Raw genomic sequence first — 26810 nt, 5'->3', positions numbered from 1 at the left:
CTGAACAACCATTAAGCTTTTTTGTGCTGCAACACTGCTGTGGCTGTATTTTCTATTTTGTTTAGTTTTTTATATAAGCAGTTTTAAATGGCCTTGCTTGGACAGTAGCTTTGAGATTTGTGCTTTGTGACCATCGACGCCTCCAAAGAGTGATTATTCAGTCTGAGCTTAGCAACCATAACCATGCCTGGAAAGCCTGTCAAGCTTTCCAATTTCTCCCACGTGCTGTGTTGGGATCAATATATCTTTTTTAGAGTCTTAAAAAAATTGCAATAAGACATCAGAAAAGACTCATGAAAATATTCAAATGTGTGTTTTTTTCTGCTCTGAAATAAACTGGAAAACATGCTTAAAAAGCTTAGCGCATACAACAATATCCTTAATAGCTTAACAGCCTGTTGCGTTTGTTTGTGGAGAAATGGATAGCGCTACACAAAAACAAACATACTATTATAAAAGATTTTAGGGGTAAAATAAAATATTTGTTACACACTTCATTTATTCAAGGAAAGTCTAAATTCCAGTACACCCACCAAATCGAAGGTTTGCCTAGCTCCCTGTCTGCACACAGCTGTAAAACCTGAAAATATCCCTTTTTTTGATAAATAAAGATATTTCCTCACAGTCTCAGCTTTTTGCATGTTTTTCTTTTTCAAGGATTAAAAAAAATTAAGGTTAATCTTTTTAAAAAACTACATTTTTACTAATACAAAGATTTTTAAGGCTAACGCTACTATATTTTACTTTATTTTGGTGTTATTCATTTCCCTATTATTCTTATGAAACAAAGAAGTCTTCATTCTAAGAAATGGGTCAATTGTTTGGTCTTCATCACACCATGTCTGAACTTGAGCAGTGCAAAATTCATGTTAACACAACACAGAAACTTCAATAAGTATCATTTTTATTTGCTGATAGGTTGTTTAGGCACCATATAATCACTCCGCCTATGCATACACAGTTAACAGGTGCACATTTAAGACTTCTTGAATGTTTGCTCATCTCAACCAAACATCTAAAATAAAACATTTGTGTCAAACTGAAGATGTGATGTTTAACAAATTCGAAGCAAAATCGGGATCAAATGAGCCCGCGTTCTTGTTGTAAACTGCAGCTTTGAAACAGTCAACTTCACAAAGCAGATCGTCAAATTTATGCAATCAGTAGGACGAACATATGTTTTTACTGCTGTCTGCAGAATCCCAGTTAACAGTTTCATTAAGGAACTGCGAGCTTGCTGGCCTGCCCCGTATAAGCTGTGGGCGAGTGCTGCAAAGTGTGACGGAGGCTGACTGTGCTCCACTTAGATGTTAAAGGCCATGTTAACATTTTGAATTCATGTTGTTTTCCCTCAGAAGGAACACATATTGTGCTCACAAACCCAACTGCATAAAACATCCCGGGGTCTTCCACCTCCACACTTTTCTCCGCGAGCCAAAAACATATACTGCATTTGGAGGGGAGAAAATTACATTTCAGAGAGACAAGCAGTGACAGCGTTGGTTTCTTTTCTTATATGGAGGAATCTTCAGGTAGGGAAAAGGGCATTTCTGATATTCTGCTTATTGGTATGTAAATTATATCAGGACTTGTTGTAGATTCAGCCTGAATCTGAATAAGAGAATAAAGGTGCCCAAAACAGCTGATATTACCACTTGTCTTGTTTGTCTCCAAGTTTATCATATTAAGTTTTAGTCATATAACTTTTCAGGGGCTTTTTTCCCCAAAAAACTGATAACAGCAGTGAAAATTAATGAGATTCCAAACATTACTGAACATTTTCAGCATGCTGTCAATTTTTATTTCTACTAAATCAGAACAGCAGTCGCCTCAAGATGTAAGGTAAAGACTCTGCAGTAATACGGAAAACCCCAACAATCAAATGACCCCTTTGAGCAATGCACTTGTGACAGTGGGGAGGAAAAACTCCCTTTTAACAGGAAACAAGCTCAGGGAGGGGCAGCCATCTGTTGCAACTGATTTGGGGTGAGGGGAGAAAGATAACATCACAGGTATAGACTTAAACACATTATTTTGCTTTTAAGGCTACGTCCACACTAGCCCGGATAGATTTGAAAACTGCGTTTTCTTCTGAAAACGCTCGGTGTCCACACTAGCGTTTTCAGTGTCCACATTGAAACGGCCCAAAACGCCTTACGTTCCAGTCCTGCGCATGCGCAAAGGCGAGTGAGAATTAAAGAATTTGAAGAAAAGCTATCTGGAGCATGTACAAAGTGATATTAATCTTTTTTTAGGGCTGTCAAAATTGAGAGCAATCAACACAACTGCTGTATAATGCACTCCGCTATCTTTGTTTAATTGGTCACATGACTGCATCACATGAATAAAATGCGTCAACGTTTTAGAAAGTCTGCGTTTTGGAGTGTCCACACTGCCACGGGACAGCTCCGTTTTGAAATGTATGCGTTTTTGAGAGCGTTTTCAAAATGCTGCGTTTTACCTTGAGGAAAACGCCGCCTGAGTGTGGACGGGAGGCCAAAACGGAGAGAAAACGATGCGTTTTCAAACGAAAACGCAGATTTTTCTATGCGTTTGCACCTTTCGTCCACACGTATACCGCGTTTTTGGTCACTGAAAACGGAGATTTTTAAAAACTCCGGCGCATTTTTTGACGTCACACTGTGCGCCACGTTATTGTTTCGGTGAAATGAATTTCTACAATACTATTACTGTTAATTGTACTCTGTGCAGTGTTTAAATGCTTACATATACACACACAGTTACTGTCCCTACAAACATACAACTCGGTTCTGCTTCTATGCCCCATCCTTGTTTACTATTTCCCACGAGGCTTCTAGACTTCTGATTGGCCAGCATTTCTACACTGTTAGGAATATAGCGCCACCTGCTGCTTTGGCATGTTCCCAGCAGCGTTTTCCTTCATTTCTGCCTTTACGTGTGGACGGGATTATTTTTTAAAACGAAAACGGAAAATCTCCGTTTTCAAAAAATACCCGTGTACGTAGCCTAAGAATGAAGAACCTGCCAGATGTCGTCTGTAAAATAAATAAATAAATAAATAAATAATTCATTCATTCATTCATTTATAACAACAAGAGGGAACTGAGTCCATTTTGCCAAGTGTCTTTTCTCACATCTCCACCACACTCTTCTCTTAAAACTCCACCTTTGTCTTTCTCACTTTGTCACACACACACACACACAACACTAAAACACACACACACACACACACTTATTCACACTTCTCTCCACTCCATACTGTTCTAACACCTCTGTGGTTGTGATCTTCATGGCACTTCTATAAATCTGCCTCACTGAGTCGAGCAGCCGTTTGCACCTCACTCACGCTCGCTCCGGATGAGGTGATGAACATGGAGGAGAGCTCTACATCAAAATCATTAGGTGCAAACGGGCACAAGCAACATCTAATGTACAAACGAGCAGTTTAAGCTCAACAACAACACACTAGTGGTCATAACAGGCCTCGTTTCGTGTCACGCCAACAGTGAACCGGCGTGGACTCACTCGTTTTCTTATAACATCCGTGACTCTCCAGCTATGACACGACACAGTGTCATCAGTGAAAAGGCCCTTTGTTTTAAGCTTTTGGTTTTTTAGGGGGGTGGAGGGTGGAATTAGGAGAGAGCGGAAGATGACACAAAGCATTTGAACCCACGCAGTGACTGACCTAACCACTCGGCTATCCGTTCAGCCAGGAAGTTCCAGAGTATTGCTTAAAAAAAATGTAGAAATTGTTATGCTTTGTTGGTATTTTGTGGTGCAGTTTGTTGCTTTGATGGTGAGATTTATTTACAGCACATTCATTTACAAGACAGAGGGGTGAGAATCTTGAAGCAGCTAAACACACACACACAAACATAGACGGGGAATAAATAACAACTCCCCTGAGATGTGCACTTGAAATTGTTTCTTTGTTGGCAATCCAGCTATCACACTTAAATAATTTCTGTATAAAAGAAAGCAGTTTGACTGATTGGCACATGTTGTTTATGGACACTTTTAGAAAGTGATACGTCCTAAATGACAACTCACACCTGCGTGGTGCAATGCACACAAAAAAACTTGCCAACACAGATATTTTTTGGGGGAAACAAATATGCATGTTTGTTCCAGTAAAATCTGCATGACTGGCTTCCCCCGTCCCATCGATTTAAATGAGAGCACAGTGAAAACATGTCTGAATGCCGTAGTTCCTAAAAAACTGTGATGTAGGCACATGAAGGAGGTGACGGCAGAGTCACCTCAACGTGGAGGTCCATCAGGCCTCTCTGCCAGTGCAGTGCTCCCTCTGGGACTGGAGCGGGGCTTTCTACAGTGTACCTGACTGGAAATAGCCTGTTAAAACGTGTAAGTGCGTGCATGTCTGCACGGTCGGGCAGACGTGATTGTGCACTCAGACGGGACATCCATATCTCGGATTTTTTTTCTTCTTTTCTTTTGGCTGTGTGTGGCCTCTGAGTCGAGCGGCTGGACTCCTTCTAGATGATTCCTCGGCGGGCCGTGAGTGTGTCAGCAACTGTCTGCCATAAATATACTCCGCTCTCCACTGGACGGAAGTCAAATACTAATATGACAGTGAGAGAAAGAGGGAGAGGGAGCGAAAAAATATATGTAGTGAAGGGGACAACAAGCTGTGCACAAACAGCAGAGGGCTCAAGGACGTTCTCGGCAAAGACGACGTTCATCTGGAGAGCAGAGAGGTGGGAAGTTCAATACACGCATAGACTCATGTTTAAATGCATAAGTGAGGGAGGAAGAGAATAGACCTGTCTGTTAGAGGCACATTAGCATTTTAACCCCTCACACATCACAACACCACACTCCCACTCTGTCAGCAGCTCTAACTCAGTAATCAATCACATTGATGCAACCCATGGAAACACAGGGACTGAGACAGAGCAGGCGAATCCTCTGTAAACATGCTCGGCAATGTCCAAAAATAACATTAAAAAACTGCTGGATTTCAAGCTACACTGAGGCTTATTTCGCAGCTGGGAACGCAGCCCTTTTTAGCCACTTACTGGGGCTTAACTGAACCTCAGAGGGTGCGATGATAAGCATCTCCTCCACTTTTAACTTCTATCCAATGTTCTCTCTGCGCAGACACCCTGACTGCTCTTACACTGGCTGACAGAAGCAGGTCACTCAGTCAAGTCTGCTGCCAGAAATCCACTGGAACATCACAACAACCCTCCATCTCCAGAGGCTACAGTTTGGTTTTGATTTTGTTTTTTTAATCAAAACACCCTCAAAGCTACCCTAAGCATGACCTGCACAATTATTGAGTATTTCATGAGCACCACATGTGCACATGCAGTGAAATTTTAAAGGGGGTGATCAATATGAAAGCTTCATGGGAGTGCAGGTATCGTGGAATAACAGCACTGATCTGGGCTGGCATGCAGCAGTTGTTTGTGTGAAGCGTGTCTGTCTGCTCAGACTGTACAGCAGCCAGCAAAGAGAAGAGAGAGAAGAAGAAGAAGAAGAAGAAGAAAAAAAACATTTGATCCACAGCGAAGGCCTCGCGTCCTCGACCAAAATAAGGAGAAAACCGCAGGCTGTGGCATCAAGCCTAAACGGACACACCCCCTCCAGCCTGGAGGCATCGAACCAGCGATAAACAGACCGCGGCTGCTCCTGGCTGCGATGTAATCATTATAGTTGCTGATCCTGGTGGACTGAGCCCTTCATTACGGCTCGTAATTGTATTTCAGCAACAAAACAGGCCCGCAGCCTAGCAAAGGTCCGTGTTTACACCGGCTTCTCGCTTTAATGCAGACTGACAGATGACTGCACGAATGACATCTTAATCAAACCAGCAACACTCATTTACACACACACGCCACACACGCACGCCTCTCCGCGGATCCGCGCTCCTGGCCCCTCTCCCGTCCAGCGCATATCTCACCTTGCTTGACACATTTGAAGCGGACCGGGTCTTTGCAGTGTTTGATCACGGCCAGCACGTCCCGGGTAGTGAGCCCGGCTACTGGCATGTCGTTGACCTCCAGCAGCAGTTCATCCTGGGCCAGTTTGCCGCTCTGGATCAGCCCCTTCCCCTGCTTCACCTCGCCGAAGTAGGGGAACTGGCCGTTCTCCGCGCCCCCCTTCAGCTCGAACCCCAGCTCGCCTTCTTTCCCCCGGGTTATCACCGCTTCGTGGACTTTGTTGGTCCAGTGGTTTTTCTTCTTGAGGCTCTTCGACATCGTTAGGGCGAGTTAATCACCGCGGGCTAGCCCCTGCAAAAGCCTCCTACCGTCTCATCTCTGCCTTTTGTGCGAGCGGCTGCAGCTTCACGGCGCTCGTGGCTCCATCATCACCGGTGCACGCTGGCGCAGTGTCCGCTCTGCGAGTCGCGCAGTCGGGCAGAGAGCTGCAGTACAGCACGGCAGCGGACTGAAATAATTATCACTCTGTCAGACACACAGACGCAAGAGACAGATCCTGGCGGATGACCCGGATGTGAAGCCTGAAGGAGGGGAGAGATGAATGGTTCTGGTTCGGCGTAAAGGGATGGAGAGGAGGGGAAATAGCACAGGAGGCGCTTCACTCTTACTACACTGCCAGGGGCGCTTCCTCGGGCTCACTGTGATCGCACACATGTAGGACGAAATATGGTACGCTGCGTGATAGCCTGTATAAACTTGCTCACGCGCAATTTACACGCAAGTGCGTTTGGGGAGTGTGAGAAACAGCAGGTTTCGCGCTGCAAAATTTATATATCTGTGGACTTTGCCAGAATATTCCCTTTCTAAAAACATATGCAACAAGCTTGTAAAGACTACCCAAAGGCTGCATTACCACGCGGGACAACACCGGGGACAGCAGGTTCACTGGGATGTGGTGATTTCGAGATTAATGGTTGTTTATTAACACTAAGTAAAAAAAAAAAAATAGAGAGAATTAATAAAAGGCTTTATTTATATAAGGCTTGGGGTAACAAAAGGCTTTATTAATGCCGATTTTATTCTGCTAAATAAATATAAATATAATATCTACACAGTACGCGGGGAAACCTGCACAGAGGTGTGCCAAACTATGGTTAAACTAATACGCAGTTTAAAGTAAAACTGCTGTAGTTGGTCAGTAACCGCCTCCCTCACACATCCATACAGACACCCTCCTTCGTGCATCAATAACCTGGTTCTGACATGCAGAATTGTCCATTACATGAACATACATTCCTAAATATTGCGCTTCAAAAAGCGCTTTTCATCCCTCGTGGATTCATTGTTGGAATTTTGTAATTCATCCACACAGCACATAACAGGTTTATTGCATGGGTGGTTGAGCAGAAACAAAATTTTGTTTTTGTTTTTATGTTTTTTTGTTTTTTGTTTGTTTAAATGTTATAATGCGAAGAAAAAAACGTCGCATCCTGACTTGTGTTTTGTTAAAAGTTCGCCATCTCTGTGTTGGTCACAGTTACATAACTATGATGACATAAATCCAAGTTCAACACAAAACGACAAATCCGTTTGTTGCCATTACTTTTTCATGGCTTGCATGACTTTCTGAAAGTGGGTGAAGTAAAGTTGCGTTCAATATTTAATGCATGAGTCAAGAGCTGCTGGTCTGAGTCTACTGAGGAGGATGGTCCCACTTACCACTCTGGACGTGTGGTGTGTGTGTGTGTGTGTGTGTGTGTGTGTGTAATGTGAGCATTCTCCCTACAAAACAACATTACTGTACACAGAAAGCAGCCAGTGAATAAAACACAAGGAGCAGTGGACTCTATCTTTACATACTTGGGTTTCTTTTAGCATTTAGGTCACACAGATGTTCAAATGGCCTCTGACACTAATTCTAAGCAGATGATGGAGACTAGATTCATTTTCTCCATCGCAGTAGAGAAATATTACTGAATAATCCAGAAAACTGGCTGGATTAGTAGACTAGACACCCATGGGGGAAATGAATCCCAGTTTTGCTTTTGCTCTGCTCTACTGGTGGACGTCAGAATTGCAGCATCATGAGGCCTCTGGCCTGGACTGAAACTCTTCATTTTCACTCCAACACCAGCTCATTTATTGGGTCTGGTTGCACTAAATTATGAAACCAGCTCACGCTGCCTTCAAAGAGAATACAAATGTGGAGCAGTCTCTTGCTCTGGCGCTCTCTTTGTTACATAAGTTGTATATTTGTGCAGGCAGGATAAATCATACACTAAATTTTTCCCCTGTGCTCATATATCTATATCTGGATCAGAGTTTTTCACTATTTTGGACCTTCTCTTTGTGAACAGAAGTGCGATAGAAGAACAAAGAGAAAAGCCATCAGCTGTCGAAGCTTTGAGCTCGAGCAGCTAAATTTGGAGTCACTTTCGGCAGCTCGTTGGCACTTCAAGATTTTTTTTTTTGTACTGACAGGATGCTAAAGTAGAGCAGGAGCTCTCTGTGTCTGTATGGCCACTCGAGAACAATGACACAGCTTCAGTGTTAGGAGGAGGTTGAAGAGGAGGAACACATACTCCTTTTTTTTTCTTGAGTGTCACTTTGATGCTGATGTTTGCTCCGAATTGTCCAAATAACAGAAGAAAACAGTCGAATTAGCAGTGAATCAGCACCCTGAAGGCATCCACACAGGCCATCTCAGGCGGCCTGTAAACACGTTTGTGGCCGTGTTTGTGCATGCTGGGCGGGGGAGGAAGAAGAAAGATGCGGATATTACTTTATATCATCATTATAGACAGAAAGTAATGAGCATCCTAAAGCAGACTGCCAACAACAGAAGGCAAAAATACAATAACACGAGGCAGCCTGCGCACTCAGAGGGGGAATTTCAATAGAGCTTATATGGATTTAGTTCACCGCCTCCCTCATTGACTCTGCTTTGTGCATTTGCTATTCGGGGGAAAGAAAAAAAATGCACACTAAGTTGTTTTTATTGCTCAGCGAGGACAGAGGGGGAGAGGGGTCACCTTCACACAGGCACTCGCACACAGTCTCCTCCACTATTTATCACCTTTATTCAATCCACTGATTAAGGAAAAAAGGGACCAGGGGTGTCTGCATGCATCTGCAAACATGAGACTGTAACAATATTGGGGATATGCATTTTACACTTTAAAAATTACACATGCACATGACACGATCGCATCTATGAGGAACAGTAGTGGAGCTAAAAATCTGTTTCACACATACTCACAGTCAAACGCAAGACACACACACACAGAATAAGTTAATTAGACTGAATGGCTTTAGGGAATTGGCAACTGAATCACATTTGCTTTTTCTTCGAGCTCACAATGAGATTTAATTATGAAGGGAAACTTGCGACGCCAGAGTACACCTGTTAAAAAAAAAAAAAAAATCCAGACTGAATCCAAACCAAACCAGACAAAGGAGGCTGGAAATTCAGCAGGATTAAGATCATATTAGCTTCTGTGGATCTGTGGTGGTGTCAGTGTCGGCTCGGTGCAGAAATGTTACTCAAAAGCAGAGATTTGAAACTGCACCAGTTATTTTAGATTAGGTGGTCCTGCAAACAACCTCTCCTTGGCTTTAGTGGGCTTAATATTTTACATTAAATGCAAGTTTTTTCTTTACGAATCTCACACTGATACGTCCAAGTCTCCCAAACTTTATATAAAATGTGCTGGTTATAGCACTCATCTGGTTTTTGATCCCTTCGTGGTCTGCTCCGGCACCCTGTTCCTTCCTTCTCTTTTTCCTTAAACACATACCTTGTTTTTGAGTAAGTTATTCACACCGTTTGATCTCTCCGGGAGGACTTTAGGGATTAGCTAAATGACCCTGCAATTAGCTTTTAAATCACACAATGCCTCCCCAAAAATAGTTTCCTCTCAGCTAATGTCCTATCATTGTGCTTGAGTGGCGATGGCTTAGCTAAGTCTGCAAGATAGGAGACAGCCTTGGCACTGCTGCTGCTGCCACCCATTTGTGGGATGTTCCTTGCCATCATCTAGCTGTCTATTAAATATATAAATATGGAGAGAGACTGGAATGTGACAGTTGTTCTGATAATCCGTTCACTATCTCTAAACTAATTCCTTTGATCAGCTTGTGAATGCTGGAAATAATTTTGGGCTTCAGTTCATGCTTTAAATTACCACAGCTTGATAGAAAATCACTTTCTCGCTCTAGTTCAAGATTAATTAGCCCTAATCACGGGGGCTTTCCAGTGGAGATTTTATATGAAGGCCCAATGCATCTTTGTCACAAGCAATCTTTGTTAATTATATCCAAACTGCTGATTAAATTTTTCCCCTTGTCTCCTTTATAACCATCAAGCAGCCATCAGTCTATTAGTTACATGCTATTACTAACAGTGTACACTAGATGGGGCTAGTTGTTGCTTTTATTTTCCTATGCTGAGCTGTTAATATTAGGATATATTATAGTCGTTTCTTTAATAAAACAGACACATCTCTGACAGATTAACTACTATCACAGACTCACTGATCACTGTGCCAAAGATAGCCTAGTATATTTGTAAAGGAAGCTGTTTTCTGTAGTATATTCTGTATGTTTTTAAGGCAATAAAAGCCATTAATAATTTAATTAAATATTGTAGTTTTGTTTATGCATTGTGAATGTGAAAGGCCCGGCAAGGTTCAAGATTTGGAAATTAGAAATATCTATAAACTATATGCGCAGCACATCAGTTTCATGCTCCATGTTGAAACTATGTTAAACTGCATTGTTCCTTTTAAAGAAATACATTTAAATTTAAATTGTCCCCTTTTTATGGATTCTTAGTGATTTTGGGAACATACACAGCTTAAAAATTCACAGTACAATTTGCTTATATGCTGTTTTTATATATTTCTATATATGCTATATTTATACATATATTCATATTTTATTTTTCCCCCTTTATTTTTTTATTCTAATTGTTATTATTATTGTTTATTGCCACTGGAAACTGAATTTCCCGGAGGAATCCATCCATCTATCTATCTTTCTGTTCTGAGTCTTGGACTTTCTAGTTCAGTTTATTGCAATATTCTTTGTGATCCCTGGTTTGTTTAATGTTTATACTAACATTGTGTATTCTTTGATATATTTAGCTTTGTTCCTGGTTCACAGTTGTTTTAGAATTTGGTTTTTCCATCAGCCACATCCTGTCTGCATTTGGATCCTACTCACCCTGACAGTAACACAAAGTCAGTTAAACTTCAGTCTATCCAGTTGAGAAGAAACCACCGACAGGTACATTGCAGAAGCAAAAACAAGACAACCCTCAAAAAGGAAGTGGCTCAGCAGATGACGAGGTACTCATTTCTCTCTACTTCAGGGATATGGAGAGAAATGGGCCTCGAAAGGGTTGCAAATGTATAGGATATGATCCACAAGGGTAAACAAAGATTTACAAATGTGTACAATGATTTGTGTGTGCGTTAATCCACACGCTATGCAAAGCAGTTTCTCCACGTAAAACTATTTTACAAATGCGTACATTCAAACCTGAATAAATACTGATTATTTACGCATAATTTATTACGTTCAGCTCACGAATCCGATCATTTTGACTTTCGAAAACCTTTCTGTGCGTACAAACGTCTAAAACTACACGTAGCATCTCCCCCTCGCTTTAAAACCTTAAATACGTGTGCACGAATCGCCTGACACGCACAGATCACGTGGGGTAAATTTATCGCTGCAAACTTCACACAGACTCACAAATGTAAGATGCATTCATGTCCCAGTGTAAAGCTTGGACATCTGTGTTTCCACTACATACGTTCTTTTCCCTTTCTAAATAAACGAAACAGCTCGTAACCCTTTTACTAGAAAACACAGATTTACCAATTACAGAAACTACACAGTAGCCTGCCACATCCTGAAATGTTCAGGATTATTCATTAAGCTAACATGTTAGACTGCTTCCATTAGAGGATGGTAAGATTAACATCAAAGTGATATTCCACTTGACCTGAAATATATCTTCAAAATATACAGAGATTAGTAAGCATACTCACTCCAGAGGATGATCTGCAGTAATGTACAGTAATGGTGTCCCCCCATCTGCAGCAGAGTGCTCACGTTTCCCAGCAGAAGTCCATAAGATTATTTAAACCATATAGTAACCTTTTATAGGGTACTGTGTAGTGTCTGTTCGGGTTTGGATGTGCGCATTTGTAAAATAGTTTTATGTGGTCAAATTACTTTGTATTTGTGTCTGGATTGAAGCAGGTCCTCGTGAGCCCTCAGAAGTTACACACAAATCATTGTAGACATTTGTAAATCTTAGTTTACGCTTGTGTATAATATTGAATGCATTTGCAACCCTTTTGGGGCAAATTTCTCTCCATACAGGGGCATGCCTAGAAAGGGGGGGGGGGGGGGGGGGGGGGACATGGGGTGCCACCAGCCCCCCTGAAATTTGATATGCAATTTCAAACAAGGTTTTCTAAATATATTTCAATATACAACCTGGGTGCTATTAAGCCACTTTAGCAGGATTCTAACTTTGACTTATGTAAAAAAGTCTAAATACAAAAAACAAAACTATCACAGGATGTTGTTTAATTCTTTCCCAACTTTTCACATAATAAATGTGCAATAGGACACAGGGCTGCATATGAGCTTGAAAATTGTGGTTTGTACACTAGCTCTTTAAACTTAAATTGTACAATTAAATACTTATGGTAAATATTCTGATTTCATGTACCCCCCCTGCCTGGTCCACCCTATTTTAAAAATCCTGGACACACCCCTGCTCATCTTATCCTGGCTAATTTTTCTTTTTGTTAGCGTCATCTCTACTGGCAGGGTGAGAAAGTGTGACAACCTCATCTTTTGGCTGCTGGGCTGACAGGTTGTTCTTCTGTTTTGTGTTGCAGGTGCTCAGTGGGTGTGGTCATGTTCTCAGAGATTGTGAACGCCTGGGCTGAGTGTTGCCCTGTGTAAAACCACACTGCAGGTTCCCTCTAAGAAAATCAGCTCTGCTCCAGAGTCCTTTTCTTCAGTTTTCAAATTGATTTCAGATAAGCTGAAGCTTCATAATACACTCATGCCTTATTTAACTGCATGTGCTCCCCCCCCCTCATTCTGGAAAACTACGGTCAACGGTTTAAAACTCTTACACATGTAATTTACAATGTAAATGAGGAAAAAAAAAAAAAACAAAAAAAAAAACACAGCCAGACTGTGTTTTGTGTATTTTCCCCCTTGGGTTTAAAACCTTAAACAATGATCAAAACAGTGAGATAAAACATCTGTTATGGGTTTTTAAGGTCTACATTTCTCAAAAGCATTTAAAAATGCTTCTTACTTTTCATAAAATAACACACACACACACACACACACACACACACACACACACACACACACAAAAACAGGAGGCAAACATGTTTTTTTGCATAAGTTGCCATGGTTTCAACATAGCAACCCTTTTATTAGCAAAATCATGGAGATTAGTCCACTAAAGTCCCCATCTCATGGAAACAGAGCTGAGGAGAAGGAGGGGGCGGGGCATGTAACTTTAAACCTTCACAGATCATAATGAGTAACAGTGCACTTGTAACCAAATCAACTGTGTCTATGCACTGAACACAGATCTACATATGGTCCTACTGTCTGCTACAAGGCCACCATTGGCATCCTCTTTTCAAAGCTTCCCTTTCCTTCATGGTTCAATCGGGAATGTTTGTAGCAGCGCATCGACAAGGTGCACTTTTTGATTCGTGAGAGGAGCTCCTTTTTGGTCTCTTAGAAAAATAAAACTTTGAAAGAGGATGACAAGTAGAGGAATAAAGTCCCTTTGTTTTATATTGTGCACACACACACACACGCAAACGCACGCACGCACACACACTCCATCGCTCACATGTGCATTTGCCCTCGCTCGTATCACCCATGCAAACCACACATCAGTTTCCACACAGCTCTCACAGTATGTCAGCATCAGAGTGAATTGGTCTTGCTTGTTTTATACAAGGAGGCAAAAATATGTATATATAACAGTGAAGTGGCCAGAATTATTAAAAAACAAATATAGTATGAATTGAAGGGACTCGAGAAGAGTTAAATGGTGGCATCTAAATAAACAAGCAAACAATGAAGAAAAAACACTGCAACTAAGGCATGCAAGGCACGAGCAACTACAAAAAAGAAAAGAAAATGTGATGCACAGGAAAAAAAAAAAGAAAAAGCAAAGGCCCCCCTTTTTACATACAAATAAAAATAAGGTAAAAGAAGCACATTTTAAAAATAGAAGAAAAAAATCCCTGGCCATAGACAGTTGTACAAATATTTTACACAAAATGTTTTCTCTACATACCATTTTTAAACTTTTAGAGATGAACATAAGTTAATAAGGGGTTAAAAGTGACATCAGTCCAAGCTTCCTCCACTCCTCTTGAATAAAGTCACTCATTAAACCGGACACCAAGCTGCCTGAACAGGGGGAAAAACAAACGAACCAAAACCTGGTTAGAAGAGAAAATGTGGCAGAAAATACGGAGGCCTGTTCACAGACAAAACATGACACGTCACCTTTTAGAAAAGACCACAGTCCTTCAGGTTGTTCTTGATGATAACGTCAGTGACGGCATCGAACACAAACTGCACGTTCTTGGTGTCGGTGGCGCAGGTGAAATGGGTGTAGATCTCCTTGGTGTCCTTTCTCTTGTTTAGGTCCTCAAACTGACACTGGACGTATGCTGCGGCCTCCTCGTAGGTGTTGGCGCCTGTGAAGTGGGTGGGGATAAAGAGGAAATGGAAATAGAGGGAGAAATGAAATCTAAAGCTGTTCCGTTTCTTCACTGCCATCATATAAGTTTAAAAAAATAATGCATAGATGCACTTATTTTTCAGTTTCTCATCAACTGAATATGACTGTGCACACTGTTCTACTTAAAACTATAAAACTTGCCCTGTGAAAGTTGTTCCTTTCTGACCTCCAGTTGTTTCACTCTGCAGTGACGTACAGGTTGAGTGTCAGTGTTGTGTGGTTCAATGTTCAACAGGCACCTGTCCTGAGCTCAGTCTCAAATAAACAGGATGCACTACCCGGCCGTGAAGGCCGTTAAATAGCAGGTCCAGCCTGGTGTCAAGCTGCAATTTAATTATGCTTTCCAAAAATGCTGCTCCAGTGTCAATTTGGATTTATTGCTGCCCTCGTTTTTCTCCAACCTGGCTGCAGAATATTTACTTCTCGGCTGACTTTGTTTATAATTTGACATTTATTCAAGCAAGGGTTTCACCTGACAGGTCACGGAGAATAACAGAAGGGCAACAGCATGTTTTACTATAATGCTAATTCCAAAAGAAAATGCAGATCTCACAAGCCCACATTTAATTTTGTTCAAAACATAGAAACAGATGAGATAAAACTAGGATCACTCCGAGTTTGATTGCAGCAACATGTCTTGAATAAGTTAGGACAGGGTAACAAAATGCGGGGGAAAACAAACAAACAAAAAAAACCCCAAAACCAAACATGTGTATTACAATTTTGCTAACAAGTCAATCACTTTGATGATTGGGTATATAAAAAAAAAAAAAGGTAGTCTTAGAGAGAGGTCTTCTAAAAGTCCTGACAACTTTACAAGCAAGACTGTCCCACAGATAAGCTGTACAATGCCTCCATCTGACAGCAGAGCTCCCTGCGGGCAGACAGGTCATCCTTAGACTGGAGAGGACAGCATATGCGCTACCTCTGTTGGACCGCAAGTCCTGCTTAAGCAGTTAATCCGGGGGATCCCGGGAGTTCCCTGGAGTTCCTTGGAGTTCCCTGGCACTGGCAGTGTCTCACAAGTCACAATTACAGATAAGTGGACTGGCAACAGTGTGGCTGACTTCACAAAGGCAGATAAAACTATACAGCAAGTAAAATACCAACAGGTAAGACAATACTGAAAGTATGATGTGTTTAACTGGAAGTGAAAGTGGCACAGTTGCTGCAGGCAAATCAGCGATTACGTGTGTGAGAGGAAAGACGCTGGACACTAGTTAGTATTAACAGCACTGTATGTGTGAGGGCTTTAGCTGTTTTGGTCGGTAAAATGGGAAATCTGTTATATTTTAATAAAAGTCTTGCATATTTGAAGAAAAGGAGGAAGGCAAACTGTGAGTTAACACACAGCTCTATCAATAAAACACAGGAGAACCTGATGGATTATAATCGAGTGCTCAATCAGATTAATGTTTAACTCTGTGTTTGTTTTAGTTTTTATTCTTTCAGCTGCAGCCTTCTGGTACACTCAGAATTAACATTCTGAGTGTACCATGCAAATATTAAAAACAGAATCCAAACGTGGGCTTAAAGCTACAATAGGTGAAAAATTTGATTTAAAGTACAAAAGGCAGCCTACAAATATTTATGCTTACGGAACAATAATATTATTAACATTAAATAAATTATTTGCAGAATTTATAAAGACTTTAGTCCCTCATAGTCTCAGTACACAGGCATCTAAGGAATCTTCCAGAAATGACAACAATTATTTGGAGGACTGACTGGTCAGTAGGTGGTGATTTCATACATATCCATCTCTAATATGGTTCACAGCATCAGTTACCATGGCAATGCACCCAGTACAGTGGTCTGATGAAGAGCATCGTGTGCTTGAAATGTCATACACTACATGCAATAAGGAAACTGATTGAAATACAGGAAACTCAGCGTTAACACTCAATTTAACTGGATAAGCCAAAGTTCCGCTTCACAGTACAGACATCTGGTCTCCTCAGTACCCAGACATTTACACACTGTTAGAAGAAGAGGTGATGCCACACAGTAGTAAACATGGCCTTATCCCAGCTTTTTTGAGATGTGCCTTCAAATTTAAAATAAGCCAGTATATTTCCTCAAATAATAACTATTCTCAGTTTTAGAAGTTCACGAGATTTGAAAATCGCTGCATTCTGTTTTCATTCATATTTTACACAGCCCCCTTTAAAAAAAATGAAGTTGTACTTTAAGCTTATGGTTATTACTTAAAATTTCTTACTTAAAAGTCAATACTGAGGTCAAAATGAACAACATCTGGCTTTATGAATTGAAAAACCTTCGCTTAGTATCACAGCTGAGTGTGTTTTTTGTTTTTTTTTTCCAAGTTAACGTGAGTTATCAGTGTGTAAAATAAGGAAGTAAACGGCCACCACAAAGTAATGAGAAGTGTGACACCAATATTACTGAACTGGTTCTAAAAATTCAACCTTTACCACCAGAAATAAAACATGACAAACCCCACATCTATTTTAGGCACAGAAATGGTCCCTTGAGTGAGTGTACCATATTTGGAAACCATAAAATGTCCTTTCACAATAAATACAACGTGACCCAACGAGCCTCCTAGGGACGAAAAGGTTAAAACTTATCTTCTACTGAATCTCTGGATCCTTACATCACATCGATATAAATAGATGATGACATGATGTTACAGATGTGGTGTTCTAGTGTAGATTCATATCAAAATCATGGCTATTTAATCTGTATCTGTGAACCTGACAAAAATGCATTGTTTAAACATGAAGCAGCCCACACAGCTCCAGAGCACAGCAGTGGGATAAAACATCTGTGTCATCTACAGGGCCTGCCACACCTTTGTGTAGCTACAAAACAAGTTAGGCTCTAAAAGCAATAATCACAGGATTCTGACAGTATAAAGGAATGCAAATATGACTTAGTCATGTTACACAAAAACAACAACAGTTTAAATAAGTAGGTTAAATTTTTCTACACATCATTACAAATCCACGATTAAAAGCCTAAATCCTGCATACATAGTTGGGCTTAATGATTTATATACCCCGCCAACACACAAAGGACATTATTTGCATGTATAAAGTACCAGCTCTGCATGTCAGTGTTTGTTTATATGACTCACCTGCGTACTCAGGGAAGCAGATTGTAAGGGGGCTCTTTTTGATCTTCTCCTCAAACAAGTCCTTTTTGTTGAGGAAGAGGATGATGGAGGTCTCTGTAAACCACTTGTTGTTGCAGATCGAGTCAAACAGCTTCATGCTCTCGTGCATTCGATTCTGAGCGGGAGGAGAAGTGCACAGTGATTACCGATCAGAGACGTACTAGTGGGCAGAGTGTGCCGGGGTCAGACAGCTCTTACCATTTCCTCGTCCTCAGCCAGCACTAAGTCGTAGTCACTTAAAGCCACGCAGAAGATGATGGCAGTGACGCCCTCAAAACAATGAATCCACTTCTTCCTCTCTGATCTCTGTCCACCAACATCAAACATTCTGAGATCACAGAAAGATATTGTTAAATAACTGCAACTCTCACACACTCACATGGTCTGGGTGATGACATTTTCACACAAACACACGCAAATCTTTCAGAATGTGTAAAATACTGTGGACAGCTGTCAGAGCTTTTAAAAGCCGCTTTTTCAGTTAGTTTCCAAGAGTATGAAGCTACTGTGTTCTTGCATTCAGTGTGATATTAGGTGACAAGACTACACGCTGGCCGGCCACTCGCAGCTTTTCATCTTTCATGAACAAGGCATCAACTACTAGTGGTTGCCTCACATAGGAACAGCAGGGCATCGTCTATCAAAATGCAAACTCCTGAATTTGCTGATTCTGATCCTATACTATCCGAAACTATAACAATGCAAATGAGAGACCTTTGACACCAAATGATTTTATGAGTTATGAAAATGAGGAAAGAATTGATGGCTATAAGAAAGCCATAAACCATTACCTACTACATGTCACATTTTGGTTCTTGGAGGCACTCCTGTCACAGTGTTTGGTCTAAATTGTTTAGTATTAGTGCATCTGAAGTTTTTTTCTATCTTTTTTTAAAGCTATGAGCCGTTTTGGCTTCTAAAGGTTAACAGTCATAAATGAAAAATAAAGGCAGGCATATGTGAGTCAGTGTAGACTTTACATGGAGCACCACGAGACACTGCTGTGTTTAAACAAAACTAAAACAATGATGGTGGCTATACTCACTTGAAGTGCAGGTCCTTGAAAGTGAAGTGTGTTTCCACAATACCGGTAGTTTTGACTCTGGTCCTCAGCACATCCTGCTGGGTTGGAACGTAAGCACTGTTGGATATCCTGTCCAGGTCATTTAGGTAACTTTGGAAAGAGAAAAATCAACAAGAGAAAGAAAGATTGGCAACAAGCTAAAGCACTGACGTAAGAGCGGGAGTTATTCTTCCAAGGACAGTCCCCTGCTATTTGAAGTATGCGTGTCCGTGCATCCTACTCACTATGCTGCAGAGTCGTTGAGCTGGTACTCTCGGGAGCGGCTGAAGCAGGCTTGAACTCCTCCATCTTTCCACAGCCGCTGGATGACCCCAGCCAGTTCACTGGTCATGAAGCCCTCTTCTGCTGAGCCCGCCAGGACGAACAGCTGCCGCGCGTCATCCTAAAGACAGAGACACTTAACTGAAAACAGCCTAAAGAAGGTTAACTCATTATCAAATAGAAACAAAGATTTACTAGACTTGTTTTGCTAATTTTTTTCTATATTTAGAAAGATCACAATTCATCTATGGTCGTTAGTCCTTACCCGAATGGGCCGTGCAAACTAAAGTGCTAAATTAATAATTAATTAACTGTGTTTTTCCCAGTCCTTTCACCTGTTATACTTAAATACTTACATAAAATTAGATTTCAAAAGGGGCACAGTGTCTAAACGCCAGAGGCAAAAACCTTGATATTTGAGAGAGCATAAAATCAGAAAAGAAAGGCTTCAGGATTAAACTTGGTCACGATGAGAGAGCCAGGCCAGTCACGCAGACACAATGACTAGCTCTTTTGTTATGCCAAGAGGGGAAAAAAAGAAGAAAAAAAAAAAAAAAAGGAAAAAAAAAAAGGAGAAACAGATTTGCAAAAAGAAAGAGGAGTCTGTTTAAAAAAAAATATCTGCCAAACAAGATATTAATAAACTAGACTTGTGAAAACAGAAATAAAACAATGGCCACGAAGTCTTCAGTGAGAGAGAAAAACAGAAATGTTGCCTGTTTATTATAAATGAGGCTATAATAACTTTGCACACTGGATGTATTACATGGACTTTGCACATCTTCTATTTAAATTTCCTAAACTCCCCCCACCCACCCCACTGTCCTGGTCATAATCTTTAAATATTTCTTAATTTCTGTAGATAGTTGGGATATATTCTTATTTTGTGAATTTATATTAATATTTATATAGGAATGTATACATTATACATACTGTAAATATTATATATTCCATTTCTGTACCACAGTTTTGGGGGTTTTTTGCATCATCATATGAGGACAGATTTCTCATTTGAAACTTTTGACAGGCAGCATTTCACTTCATTATGAGGACTGAGGTAATCAGTCCTCATCACAGTGAGCTTTAGCTTTAAGAAGACTTAAATGTGATATTAAGCACAGACCAGTTTTTTTTTTTATCCTTTTTTCCCCTAGAAGGTTGCAATGCAAAGAACCCTGCCCATAAGGCAAATGACTAAGTCGCTGTTACCAAACACTGTGTTTTCTGTCACTTACTGCTCTGGCTTGATCAGCAAAGTCAATCTTGAGGCGTCCCATGGCTCTGATGATGGCAATAATGGACTGGATGGTGTTGCTGTAGACCACAGCCTTGTACTGCTTACACTCCTCCTCTGAGTAGCCTGCTTCGTGGATGATCCTGAAACACAGAGAGAACATTAGCAGGCGTGCCACAGTTAATTCTAATTTCATACAATAAGTACAAACAATGGGATTCAATCTGTTCTTTAAATGCTGGTAAACTGGTTGATAGTTAACATATCAAAATAGATTATAAAAATGTCTAAATAATGGAACATTTCATGTTAGAGATTGCTATTAAAATCTGTAACAAGGCCAAACAAGCAATCGACTGCTTTAGAAATCCAGGAGATACAAGTAAATGCTGCTGCTCATCTGGAGTCACGTTTGTTCTAGCTCTGTTTTAGGTCTCCCTCAGCTCCCGAGGGAAATGTCTGGCTCATTAGTTGCCTAATACTCACCAGCTAAGTGAGCCTGGTGGCTGCTTTTTTATTTTAATAGAAATGACACAATGTGTGAACTAACCTAGTGGAGCAGCCTTCTCAGTTAAACAATGGGCTGAAAGTTGGTACCAAAGCTCTGTCAAACTGAGACTTAAAAATATAGAGAGAGTTATACTTTTACTGATCACTTGTATAATTTGAATGATTAACCGTACTTATTAAAATCACATTCGAATTCAAGCTCGTATGCCTCTATTTTCTTTAGTGTTTATTCTTAGACTATTTTTAGAGTAGTACCGCATCATTTCCAGTTGAAAATAATCCTTATTTATTTTTCGATGAGATATGATGCAGGTTCTCAGATCATCTTAAGCATTGTAGCTCCTCCCCCTTTGAGGACATTTATCTCTGATTGGCTGCTCCTCACAAACTGAAGGTCTAAACGACAGGTATGTGGGGCTTATGTATTCACAGCCAGAGTGGTGTGCTTGAGATGACAATATTAGGAATACCCACTCTGACATCATACAGAGCCAAGAGCAGAAAAAATATCTTAAACTGTGTGTCTGGAACAGTCTGAAGCCTGAGCTTCTGGCAGCATATATGACAGATATTAGGTAAAATAATAACAGAACAACTTTAAATTGTTTTTTGAATAAGCCTCTACTCAATTACTTTTTACTGGATGTTTTTGGGGGAATTAAAAATAATTAACTATGGGACAGTCTGGTTAATGACTTGCTGCTTTTTATGTATTTTTTTAATGTTTTATGTTTAAAATTATGGTCAAAAAAGGCTCCTTAGATTTGCTACACTTGCATTTCCTTACAGTGTAGAAAAACAAAGGTGTATCATTTAAACTGCACTTATTTTAAAAAAAAGAAGAAATCTCAGATATTTAAATCTAGAGTTAAAACATCTTTGCCCTGAAAGAATGGGGAATAATTTAGAGAGTAGATTATTTCTTCTTCTTCAGATTTGACTGTGTGTGTCTCTCATGTTGTAGAACAGGGGTGGGCAATCTCAGTCCACAAGGGCCGGTGTCCTGCAGGTTTTAGATCTCATCTTGGGTCAACACACCTGAATCACATGATTAGTTCGTTACCAGGTCTCTGGAGAACTTCAGGACATGTTGAGGAGCTAATTTAGCCATTTAAATCAGCTGTGTTGGTTCGAGGACACATCTAAAACCTGCAGGGAGACCGGCCCTTGTGGACTGAGATTACCCACCCCTGTTGTAGAATGAGGATGACACACCCATTAAAATTGAACATTTTTTGTTGCCTGTGCGGGAAGGAAATGGTTGTGCTCCACATATTGCCTATTCACCACATGGTGTATTTTATACTGTATGTTTAACATTAAAAAGAACAAATATTTCCATCACAAACATTAAACTGAGTGTCATGTGATAATTTCTAATTATCACAGTTGCGTTAGATAATCCATACTCTTAATGCATCATAAGGGAATTCACTGAGATTGGCACTGGTATACTGTGATTACCCTTTTTAATAAAAAAATACATCAAGTATCTTAGTGCTTGATGTATTCTAAACTGTATTACTGATTCATTCGTACTTACTTCATCTGTTTAACAATGGTACTCTTCCCAGACTCCCCAGCACCTGAAACACAGAACAAAAGTTTGAGAAAATTACAGCAATCGTGTTAATTATTTCAAAACAGAAGCAGGTACGGTGCAAACCTACAAAATTACATTAAATGCCAACCAGTGTGAAATAAACACACATAGTTTACCTTTAAACACCAAACTGCATGATTCATTTCGAGTATCTGTGCAGCCCTACATTTAAAACACTAAGATAAGTTAATGGTGCCAGACTAGCTTCTGTTAAATGCACTTTTTTCAAGTTTTAAGTGAGTTCTGCCTGTGGTGTATGAACACCCACAGCGGTGTCTGAGGTCAGATTTAGTTGAGTCACAAAGCGCAATTGGATTAATTAACTGGATCGTCTCGTCAATGAGATTATAGACAGCTTAAACTTCCTTGTGTTAGAAATTCATCCCATACCAGCTTGGCAGGACTCTGCATCTCCAATGATTTATGTATGACTACAACACTACGGTATATAAGGCAGTGTGATACCACTACTGCCTTTTAGGTGACACATATCAAAATATAAGAAAATACAATGCTGTTTCATTTCACATAAAGCTCAACAACTCCATCTGAGATTAAGGCATGTTTTAAGATGAGCACACAACATTTTAATTAGCTTACCCCTCCCGGGACTTTTAGTTCCCCAGTGGCTGGAGCGATTTGCCACTTCATCATCCCAGATGAAAACAGCAACACACAATAGAGCTACCAGTACTGAAAACATCACTTAAATTTAATTTGCAAACACGCTTGCGCCTGACTGAGCTGCTGAAATTGAAGGGATAATAGAAACCAATTATGACAAAAACTGGTGGAGTAAAATGGTTAATGTTTTGCCACAGAGACGAGATGACAGGGGAAAAAAAATACACACTTATAAAATGCAGATATCTCTGCAGTTTTTGCACCTATGCTGCTTTTTCTGTCATTTGTTTGCAAAAATAATGCTAGACAAAAATAAAAATCTGTCTCACATTTGCATTTAAGCTGCTTGCAAAAACTCTACAATTAAGACAGTCCTCCCACTCAAAGCAGTGATTGCAAGAGCCTGTCATTTGCTGATTACTGTATTATTGCATACATCCCCAGCGGGGAAGCATTACAGAGCAGCAAACTGCAGTGAGAACATATCAGTCTCCCTCAGAGATGTGAACATTATACCAGATATTCAACGTCACAAATGTGGATGTAAAACATCTTTGTGTTTAAACAGATTAGCCAGACCATTAGATGATGAATCCACAAACCAAACTTGCATCTCATGCAGGTGGTTGTGGGAATCGTGACAGGTAAAAGCACCATGAAAATTCAAATAAGGTTTCATCTCAAATGACGCACAGGCTTGACAACGGGACGTATGGGATTGCGAAGCCATGCTGGAGAATAGCTGGTGCCACAGCCCTGTTTGAGCAGAGATTAGCTGCGAGACGCAGAATAAGACTGCATTTTCAAAAACAGCTTGCAGACTGCATGGCTGTGGCAGGCATCCCATTAGCACGCACTAACCGTTTCTGTTGTGCGTGCATTACTGTCAGCCCGGCTGCACATAGGTTGCTATGCAACCTCTACCCCATCTATCCATGCTGAGATAGGCGAGAGTGGTCATGTAATGGGAAGAATGGAGAGGTGTGGCAGCTTTCCTTAAAACTGTGAAATAATCCTGGAGAAATGTGACATGCGGTTATGTTAACTGGAAGCTTATCTATGGTTTACATCCCATAATTTGAAAGCTGGGCCATAACATTTTTTTAAGCAGCATTAGTAGTTTAAGTATGCAATTTTCTGAACATATTTGCATGGTAGGCCAACATATTCAAATGGCAGCACTAATGCCCCCCCCCCCCCCCACACACACACACACACACACAGCATTTGGGTAATGCAGTTTTGGATGACATAAGAGCAAGTCATACAGAGATACACAAACAAGTATAGATACAGAGGGTTTAAATTGTGTGTACAACGCTTCAGCAGAGCAAACATGTCTCGCAGGAGGGGGGGGCGTATTATTCGAGACCTGTTGAATAGTGAAGCTCGCACATACTTTAATGCTGTTCCAACAGATAACAACTTTAACACTGCTCACAAGTGTTAGTTTCAAATATTTGCTGGATTGTAGAGATAACCGATCTAGGGCACGTCTACTTTCTTTTTGATTTACGTCATGAAGAAACAGGAAGGGAGCTAGCTAGCTATTGCACTTTAAGCCATATTAAAAGATGTGCTATTAGTCGGAGTCACGAAAGACAGCAACACAGACACTTGTTTACAGAAAGTTATTGATGCTTTCTGACGGCTAACAAATCCAAGCTAGCACCGAGGCGTTACACTAGCTAAGCAGCTAATTGCTTAGTTAAATTAGCTTACCGACTTACCGCTGGGTATTAGCGGTTTGCTTCTGTGGAAGCAACTAATCAGTGTGCTCTTATCTAGTGTTAGTTAACAGCACAGTTACAATTAGAGTTAATTCAACAAGGGATAAAAGATAGGAACTCCACTAGCTCAAACTTTTTTTAGCTAACACCACCGTACCATTCAAATAAAGCCCCGACATTTCCCCACCTTTGCCTCTGTTGCTTCATGGGCTGGGTAAAACTTGAATTTTAGCAGCTACAAAAACTTATTTAAACCTTCATCGGGTTGTTTTTACGCCTGGGCAACGAGAGTCCCACAGAAACACACAGACCCAGTCCCCGTCCCTCCCTCGGTCCGTCCATCTTTCTCTCACCAAGCAGGAGCAGCTTGACCTCCCGGGCAGCCTTTTCGCCGTCGTCTCGCAGATTCCTGTCGATCATCTTGCTCCGCTCCTGCGCCGCCTTGTCGTCCGTGCTCAGCGTACACCCCATCTTTGTCTGCTCCTCAACGGACCTCCGAATAAATACAATAAACGCACACGAAAACACAACTTTTGACTACGACTGCAACGACATGCAAAGGCTACCGAGTTAGCATCCAGTGGGGAGGAGGAGAAGAAGAAGGAGGAGGAGGAGGAGGGGGCAGTCTGTCTAACAGTTAAGAGTCAAACACGCCCTAACCTCGCACTCAAGCTCCGGATTTATCAGCCGAGGCTTCTCAGATATCAGTTAAAAAGCAAAGTGTCGCGTTTCTGATATCTTCGTCTTGGGTTTAAATTAGTCGACTGGTCAAGCAAGTGGAGTCAGTCACATTAAAGCAAAACAGACGGCACCATCTGCGGAGCAGTCCGAAAAACGTTCGCTTCCTGTGTTCCGCTCACATACCTGCAAACTACGCATGCGCGAAACGCAACAAGCTTCTTCTTTTAAAAAGCAGAAAGCTTATTTTTGGGAAGTGACCACTGTGGAAAAAGAAAGAAAACCACGAGACAAAGTCAAAACTCGAAAGCATTAACGCTTTATTGCTTAACAATTTTGAAACGTTCCCTAAGTGAGTTTAAATTCACATTACACACAATTAATTCAACATGTACTGAGGCAAAATGTGAATTTACAGATTTTATTCGTAATTTACTTAATTTTTATTTAGATAAAGAAAACAAAAAACGTTTATTTAGAATTAGAAAAGTAGAAATATAAATTACAGTGGTACATTTGTGGTCAATGTACCACTGATCTGTCTACACTTATCATGGTTATGCATGTCATGGCAATTTCGGGATTTCTTTGAATTGTTCTTTTTCCAGGGTAAATTGATTGTACAGCAGACATTTTTAAAGACTTAAAAAAAATGTTCTAATCCATACAGGGTCAAAATTATACATAGAGGCTCAAATAAATGCTTATACACTCACTTAAATCTTTCAATAAGTGGGGCTAAAGGTTCAAAGGTGTCTTATTTGTGCTTATGACTGACTACAGCTGTTATTTTCTATTGCAGCATAAAAAGGATTTGCTTGACAACACTAATTGGACACAATAGCAGATTTAAACAAGTCACAAAAGTCTCTAGGAGCCATTTCCAGACAACTGCAGATCCTAACATCATCAGTTCAAACAACTGTACATAAGTACAAGATGTTCAGATGTGTTACCACTTTGCCAAAGTCTGAAAAAAGACAATCTGTCACCCTCAGATGAGAGGAAATGGGTTAGGATGTTCAAGTTAACTTAGGAACCACCATGTCTCAAGCCTGCCATGAACTGGAGACTGCTGAAAAACCAGGGTCACTGGTCACAGCAAAGCAAGTTTTACATCACTGTGAACTGAGAGAAACTCCTGCTCCAAAATCAGAACCTTAAAGTTTAACTAACATTTGCAGTTGCCCACACGGACAAGCCAAATTCCTTCTGGGCAAAAGTACTATGGTTAGTTAGACAAG

At 40.6% G+C, this 26810-nt stretch overlaps 2 protein-coding genes across 4 annotated transcripts in view; both read right to left on the bottom strand.

The window, feature by feature from the left end:
* Nucleotides 1-6575, bottom strand: part of magi2b (membrane associated guanylate kinase, WW and PDZ domain containing 2b) — an 88277-nt gene extending 81702 nt beyond the window's left edge. For all 3 annotated transcript variants that reach the window (XM_006789510.2, XM_006789511.2, XM_035907110.2), the window contains exon 1: nucleotides 5912-6575. In XM_006789510.2, the coding sequence (XP_006789573.2) occupies nucleotides 5912-6209 (298 nt within the window). In that variant the 5' untranslated portion in view covers nucleotides 6210-6575. The remainder of the gene's footprint in view (nucleotides 1-5911) is intronic.
* Nucleotides 6576-13321: 6746 nt separating this feature from the next.
* Nucleotides 13322-25748, bottom strand: LOC102785689 (guanine nucleotide-binding protein G(i) subunit alpha-1). Its single transcript, XM_006789514.3, has 9 exons — nucleotides 25242-25748; nucleotides 22475-22517; nucleotides 20423-20564; nucleotides 19151-19308; nucleotides 18888-19016; nucleotides 18041-18170; nucleotides 17804-17957; nucleotides 14466-14659; nucleotides 13322-14366 (listed from the first exon to the last, which is right to left on the bottom strand). Exons 1-8 carry the CDS (start codon nucleotides 25357-25359, stop codon nucleotides 14469-14471), a joined length of 1065 nt encoding a protein of 354 aa, XP_006789577.1. The 5' UTR covers nucleotides 25360-25748; the 3' UTR covers nucleotides 13322-14366; nucleotides 14466-14468.
* Nucleotides 25749-26810: the final 1062 nt, after the last annotated feature.

This window comes from Neolamprologus brichardi, chromosome 7, assembly GCF_056152115.1.
Source record: "Neolamprologus brichardi isolate AB-2024 chromosome 7, ASM5615211v1, whole genome shotgun sequence".
Classification (NCBI taxonomy): Eukaryota; Metazoa; Chordata; class Actinopteri; order Cichliformes; family Cichlidae; genus Neolamprologus; species Neolamprologus brichardi.
The sequence above is the reverse complement of the archived record's forward strand: the minus strand, read 5'-3'. Positions and strand labels throughout refer to the sequence as shown.